General features: G+C 39.3%; 1 protein-coding gene across 1 annotated transcript; it reads left to right on the top strand.

The window, feature by feature from the left end:
- Positions 1-1,340: 1,340 nt before the first annotated feature.
- Positions 1,341-7,008, top strand: LOC102889258 (olfactory receptor 18). Its single transcript, XM_006917937.2, has 4 exons — positions 1,341-1,565; positions 1,676-1,765; positions 4,612-4,694; positions 6,003-7,008. The coding sequence occupies exons 1-4, from the start codon at positions 1,341-1,343 to the stop codon at positions 7,006-7,008; spliced, it is 1,404 nt and encodes a 467-aa protein (XP_006917999.2).
- The last annotated feature ends 324 nt before the right edge of the window (positions 7,009-7,332 follow it).

The raw sequence follows: 7,332 nt of genomic DNA, 5'->3' as shown, positions 1-7,332 counted from the left end.
ATCAGAAGCCACCTGGGATATTTGTTGAATTTGGGCACAGAATGGTTGCAGATGAGTGTGATATCAATGGAGGGACTCTGATGATGGAAAAGAAACCATGCTGGCTTTTTTTGACTACATGTCCTGAAGAAACATGCTGGGGTCCACAGAGACACCAAATCAGAGGCGATTTCTACTCATAAGCCAGTTTATCTGTAAGGAAATTTTATTGAGAGCATCTTGGTTGTGGACTATGTTGGGAAGCACAGAGACATCTTTGCAGTCCTGTGGTGCTTAGAGGCAAATGTCCTGAGATTGGGAGAGGCCTGTGTGGTGGTCAAATTCCAATACTTACCCAGTCACCTCGGCCTCCTGTATCTGGACCCACCCTCTTGAGTGTGTCCTGGGCCTACTGAATTGCTTCCAACCAACACATGGCAAAACTAATGAGATGTCACTTTTGAGATTAGGGTACAAAAAGACTCTGGCTTTCATAATCTGGGCACTTGTTTTTCTGTCACCTATCTGTTTGTCTTAATGGGAGCCTACAGCCATGTGTGATCTTCCCTGTGACAGAGACCTGCGGAAGGCCTCTCTGTTCTAGAGCCTACGGGAACTCCATCTTTCCAAAATGAGTGGACTTGGATACAGGTCTCTTCCCAGTGGAACTTTGAGAAGACCGCAGCCCTAGCAGATACTTTGAGTGTGCTTGTTATTACTCTGGTTTATTTTCGAGAAGTAGGAAGTTATAAATAAGTGCATAAAAGTCCATAGTTTTCTAAAATACCAACATATATCAATGAGAAGGAAAAATCAGAACTTGGGCTGTCATTTAAATAAGCAAAACAAACAAACAAGCAAACAAACAAACAAACGACAAAATATCCTTAAGGGGAAAAAGAAAGTTTCTTTTAGAGTCAGAAATATTTTATTAAATGAGAAAATGGGAATCATTTCAGATTCTTGTTAAAGAAGACCTAAGTTTCCCTAATTTACATAATAATAAATGGATTTGCAGATATGTAAGTCAAAAAGTCATAGATTGAAAAGAAAAAGAGTCTACATTTTACGTTAAGATCCTTGAAACTGGACATCAGAAGCGAAGTGTACAACTGAGCTTTCTCCTGAGAAAAAGGTCTCAGAGCGTTCTATGCACATTCACTTTTCCCCTTTTCCTCTTCTGTCAATGTTCGGAGGTCCTCAGAGACTGGGAGAACATCGGCCAATTTTGCTAATTATGACCTCTGTGTATTGATTTCTTGAGGCCACTCAAGAGTAAATAATTAGCCAGTGCCACCAGCCCTTCAGGCTGCCTGTCTCAATCTTTTCCTCTCAGACTTGTCATCTGCATCAGGCGATCCATGCCTGAGTGTCTTCCTCCCAGTCCTGAGGATGGAGCCTCAGCCCTCATCATTCACCAGGCAGGAGAAGGCAGTGGACCTAAACTAGGTCATGGCCCAGCAGAGACACAACACAGGCCAGTAAGTGCCAAGGACGATGGTCTTTGGAGGAGGTATTATGGAGAAACTTCTTTCCTTACTATCAAGACACCAGGAACAGCGGAGATGGCCAAACAGGAAGCATCAGTATGCAAAGTATCAACTCAGAGGCCTATAAAGTGTATGTTATTTTTTTTTCTGTTGCGGTTTTCAGAATTCTTATTTAGAATTCTAATTTTTGCCACTTCCATTTCTAGCTTCCGAAGTCGTTGCCCACACCTGAGCAGGAAATGGATTCCGAAAATATCACAAATGCTGGGATTGTGATCATGATGGGGATAAGGAGAGTAACCATAATATCACAAAACTTTATTGAGGGTTTCCTTGTCTCAGGCTCAGAGCTATGTGCTACGTAGCCTTAATTTTCATCTGTGTGATATTCCCATATTGGGGTGTACACACTATTGTTATTTTACAGTTGAGGATAGGGACACTATATTCTTATTTAATTTAAACTATGTCCTTGTGCATAAAAGATGAAGTCGGGTGTATATCTGAGCAGTGAGATTCTATTCGCAGGATGCAGGGTGTAGGACAATGTCTTCCCATACAATTTAGCTTTGTGTTACTATCGAGCCCTTAATACGTGGCTAGTCCAAATTGAGATGTGCTGTCAGCATAAAATATCAGATAGTTGAAGATGTACAAGAAAAAAATGCAAAAAAATCTCAATTTTGTGTGAAATTAAAATATTCTTGGAGTAATGGGTTGAATAAAATGTTAAAAATTGAAATGAAACAAAAAACCAACAAACCTATTTAACCTTCCCTTTCCAGGTCATGCAGGCAGAATGCCTGCAGGGAAGTGACTTAGTCTCATTTTTTCTTTCTTCCTTTTTTTTCCTTAGCAACTTTTATTTGTATAGCCCGAAATGGAAAATAAACCAAGTGTCCTTCAACAAGTGAAGAGCTAAAGACAATTTGGTACATTTATACCATACAATTATTCCTTCTTATTGCTGGAATACTATTCAGCAATAAGAAGGAATAAACCATTGATACACCCAATAACTTGGCTAAATCTTAAAAACTTTATGCTGAGTGAGAAAAGCCAATTTCTACTACTGTATGATTGCATTTACATAACATTCTCAAATGACAAAATTACAGAGATAAAGAACACATAAGTAGTTGCCAGGGGTTAGGTGTGGGGAGGGAGGCAGTAACAATAAAGGGATGAGGAACTTCCATGTTGTGATTGAATAGTTCAGTCTCTTGACTGTGGTGATAGTGATTATACAAATCTATACACGTAATTAAGCCATATTTCCCAAAACTACCAAAAGCCAACAAACAAACAACAAACAACAACAACAACAAAAAATAACAAGTGCATGTAAACTGGTAAAAGATCTGTAGCTATTTATTTGTATCATGCCAGTTATTTTTCTGGTTTAGACAGTGCTGAGTCTCAGTGAAGCCCCAATACCTACACTATAGTTAGTGTAGAACACGCAATCAAAACAAAGCAAAACAAACACAAATACACATGTAAACTCTCTTAAACATTGATTTACCATTCGTTAGTTTACAGGGACACAGTGTAGTCCATATGGCTGCCACACACTGAGGGCTTTCTCGCCCGGGCTTTCATTCCTTCCAGGGATGTCTGTGTGGCTAAAGATATAAATGAGATTCTGTCATTTCATTCCAAGTGCTCTTTCCAGAGTGACTACTTGAACCTGATGAGGGGGTTGTGGGAACCTCTGAATTATAGCCAAGCTGGCCCAAAGTTGTAGGTAACCTGGGGTCCTTACAGGTGGTATCTGAAGTGAGGGAGAAAGTGATTTTGTGGGACTGAGCCCTTAACCTCTGGGATCTTACATTCCAGGTAGATTGTGTCAGAATTGAGTTAACTCGTAGAACACTTAGCTGTAGTCATGGAGAATTGCTTGACGTGAGGGATCCTACTCCCATCATTTGATAACCAGAATGTCAGAAGTGAAGTGTTCTATTTAAAGTAAATGAGACATTAAGGAGATTAAAAAAGAAACAAAAAAACAACTGGTCAGTTTTTCTCCATACAGGGGTAAACATTTTTTTAATTTTTGATCTTTGAACCTTGAAATTTTATTTTATGCATTTCAAGTATACCATACATTGGTTGGACATTCATATAGTTTATAAAATGATCCTCCTACTTGCTATTTCTCTCCTCTGACTCTCCACCTAGGCAATGTATTAACGCTAACTGCATTCACTCTGCCGTGCTCTCCATCATCATGACCATCTATTAACTACTAATTTCTACTTCTTAAACCCTTAACCCCTTTTTCTCAGCCCCTCAAACTCCTTGCCTCTGGCCATCAGCAGATTGTCTTCTATATTTGTGAGTTTGCTTTTGATTAGTTTGTTCTTTTTGTTCCTTAGATTCCTCATATAAGTGAAATCATATGGTATTCGTCTTTCTCTGTCTTATTTCACTCAGCATAATAACCTCTAGGACCATCCATGTCATTGGGAATGGTAGGATTTCATTTTCTTTAATGGCTGTGTGATATTCCATTGTACACATGAACCATAATTTCTTTATCCAATCGTCTGTGGATGGGCATTTAGGTCGCTTCCATATGTTGGCTATTGTAAATTGTGCTGCAGGGCCAAAGACTCAGTTTAATTATAATTTAGTCAGAGTGTCCATGGCCAATAGTGGATTTTTGAGGGCAATAGGTGCTATTGCAAAAGAGAATTTAGACAAAGCAATAGTCTGCAATGATAAAGGTGAGGTATAGACGTCCTTTATTTTTATGTTTGAGAACTTCCTAAGATTTTAAGGTACCTTGTTAGAATGTAGTGGGATTCCTAGTTATTTCTGTCATTTGAGACATGGTATTGGTTGAGGATATGAAATTTTGCCAATTGATGCATTTCAGCTGAAGTTCACGTTAATTCAGAACCTATGTTGAAGAGATACAAAAGCCAATTAATGCCTCTTTTTTTCTCTAAATTCTTTCATTACATTCTGGAGTTCTAGCTGGGTCAAATTGTACAGCTCTGTTTCAGTTTTTGTTCCCTTTCCATACCCAGGTTTCTCTCTCTCTCTCTCTCTCTCTCTCTCTCTCTCTCTCTCTCTCTCTCTCTCCCCTTTCTTTCTTTCTGCCTTCCACTTTCTTTACTTTTTATTTTATCACTAGATATACTTCAAGGGCACTTCTCTCTATCCTGGTCATATTTATAGATTTCTTCCTCCAGAGAACCTCAAATCAGGATCTTCAGGGTGAGAGACCTCCTCCATGATGACGGTTGCTTTGTAGGTTTTAGGTACCTTGTGCTTAATGGTTTTAAGCCCTTTGCTGTATCACCGAAGTGTCATGAGTACAATTCTAAAACCCTGAGGATCCAGATCTTTGTCGAGACAAAGACATGGGTAATAGCAACAGCAGACATAATTAAAAGTCCTGGGAGCTCTCTGTGCTGAGGAGTGCAGACCTCGGCATGACACATAGTAGCTGTGTTTCTTTCTCTCCTCTCTTGTCAACTCCCATCCTCTCTCTTCCCTTTCCTTCTCCCGCCCCAAATTTGGGCTCTCACCCCAAATTTGGCTTGAATATTGAGGCTAAAAATGCTACACATTCAAGAGGGTATAAAAAGTTTTATCCTCATATGGATGTCTCTCTGTCTGGAGGAAGTCTAGCAGCCCATCTAAGCTAGTCTGCAATGACATGAGAGGTCAAGGAAAGTGGCTTTTTTTTATTGTAGTTAGATTGTGGGTTCAGAGTGAGAGTTCATACATATGCGAGGTTGGAAACTCTCACTGTCACCAAAAGAAGAAGGAGCCAGCCTTTTCAAAAATTGATAGTACTTTCAGGTATATGACATAATGATTTATATTTGATTATATTACAAAATGATCATCACAAGTCTAGATAAGATCTGTCACTGTACATAGTTACAAATTTTTTATCATAATAAGAACTTTTAAGATCTAGTGTCTTAGTAACTTTCAAATATGAAAGATAATATTATTAGTTATAGTTACCACACTGTACATTACATGCCCATGGCTTTTGTATTTTATAACTGGAGAACTCCGACTTTCTTATCAGGTGGTCCAGATGTTGGGCAAAACGGGAAGAGGGAGAGGTGTGGTTTAAAAATTGTTAAAAGTCTAATATCACACACACACAACAATGCAATCAGACAATTTATTACATAACTCTTATAGTATGTATATAAATAGTCCAAATCAAGAGAATTAATTGCACTGCATTTGGAGAAAATAAAATACGATCATAGCTCATTAGTGTCTATAATTAAAGAAACTAATAAAGAACTTTTTATTTTATTATGGGAGAAAGATATTTCTTACTTCTTTGCTTTCCTTCAAGAGGGGATTACCTTGCTCCTCTAATTTCTCTAGCTCATTCTTTCCAAAGGGATGCATGTAGTAACGGGTTAATGGAGCAAATCCAATGTGAAAAAGGTTCTCAGAAGAATGTTTGTCATAACTGCGAAATACTACTGAAGGAGTATGGTCTTCAATTGTGAATACTTTATTTATAAATTGCTTAAACACAAAATATAGACACGCTGATGGATACTTGTATACTTGTTTCCTTTATACCAATCCTCCTTTATTTTCCAAAAGGTGTCTGTGCTCTGTGGAACCACAGAACATAACAGGTGTCTTGAAATTTCTCCTCCTGGGACTCTCAGATGATCCAGAACTGCAGCCTCTAATTTTTGGGCTCTTCCTGTCCATATACCTGGTCACCATGCTGGGGAATCTGCTCATCTTCCTGGCTGTCAGCTCTGACTCCCACCTCCACACCCCTATGTACTTCTTCCTCTCCATTCTCTCCATGGCTGACATTGGTTTTACTTCTACCACCATCCCCAAGATGATTTTAGACATCCAAACTCACAGCAGAGTCATCTCCTATGCCGGATGCCTAATTCAATTGTCTTTTTTTATTGTTTTTGGATGTCTGGACAATGCACTTCTAACTGTGATGGCCTATGACCGGTTTATAGCTATTTGTTACCCCCTGCAATACCTGGTCATCATGAACCCCCGCCTCTGCAGCCTGCTGGTTCTAGCATCCTTTTTGATCAGCCTTTTGGACACTCAGTTGCACTGCTTGTTGATGTCACAACTTTCCTTTTGCACAAATGTGGAGATTCCTCATTTCTTCTGTGACCCTGCTCAACTCCTCAAGCTGGCCTGTAATGATACCTCCACCAATAACTTATTAATCTATGTTATTGGTGTCATCTTTGGTGGAGTTCCACTCTCAGGGATCATTTTCTCTTACTATAAAATTGTTTCCTCCATTCTGAGAGTCCCATCATCAGGTGGGAGGTATAAAGCCTTCGTCACCTGTGGTTCTCACCTGTCAGTTGTTTGCTTATTTTATGGAACAGGCCTTGGGGTGTACCTCAGTTCAACTGTCTCACTTTCTTTGAAGGAAGGTACAGTGGCCTCAGTGGTGTATACGATGGTCACCCCCATGCTGAATCCCTTCATCTACAGTCTGAGGAACAGGGACATCAAGAGAGCCCTGCAGAGTCTCCTTAACAGAACAGCCTAGTCTCAATACTCACTTCCCCCCATACTGTGGTCAGTAGATGAGAAATTACTGCAAAACCAAACATCTGGAATTGGTAAAATGCCTCTTTGAGCACACAATTGTTGTATCTCATGGTTTTCATTCCTTTTGAACTATTACATCAGAAAGTTGCTTATTCTGGCACATATTTGATGGGATAAGGGACTATTCTGTGATCCTATGTATGTCAAAATCGCTGCACAATTTAGTTGAATTACAACTATGAAATCTTATGTATTTGTCGCCGATGACCCAGGCATCCTGTGGATATTGACAACTCTCTTTTGAATACATAGCTATATATGA

The sequence above is a fragment of the Pteropus alecto genome, unplaced genomic scaffold (genome assembly GCF_000325575.1).
Source record: "Pteropus alecto unplaced genomic scaffold, ASM32557v1 scaffold4958, whole genome shotgun sequence".
NCBI classification, from domain to species: Eukaryota; Metazoa; Chordata; class Mammalia; order Chiroptera; family Pteropodidae; genus Pteropus; species Pteropus alecto.
Note: the sequence above shows the minus strand (reverse complement) of the source record. Positions and strands in the feature narration are given on the sequence as shown.

What these genes read in the sequence shown, in the direction of transcription:
- LOC102889258 (XM_006917937.2), top strand. Translation starts at nt 1,341, where the DNA reads ATGCCTGAGTGTCTTCCTCCCAGTCCTGAGGATGGAGCCTCAGCCCTC. An exon ending in TGGCCAAACAGGAAGCATCA is followed by an intron (nt 1,566 to 1,675) that starts GTATGCAAAGTA and finishes TTCCATTTCTAG; the next exon opens with CTTCCGAAGTCGTTGCCCAC. An exon ending in CTCAAATCAGGATCTTCAGG is followed by an intron (nt 4,695 to 6,002) that starts GTGAGAGACCTC and finishes CACAAAATATAG; the next exon opens with ACACGCTGATGGATACTTGT.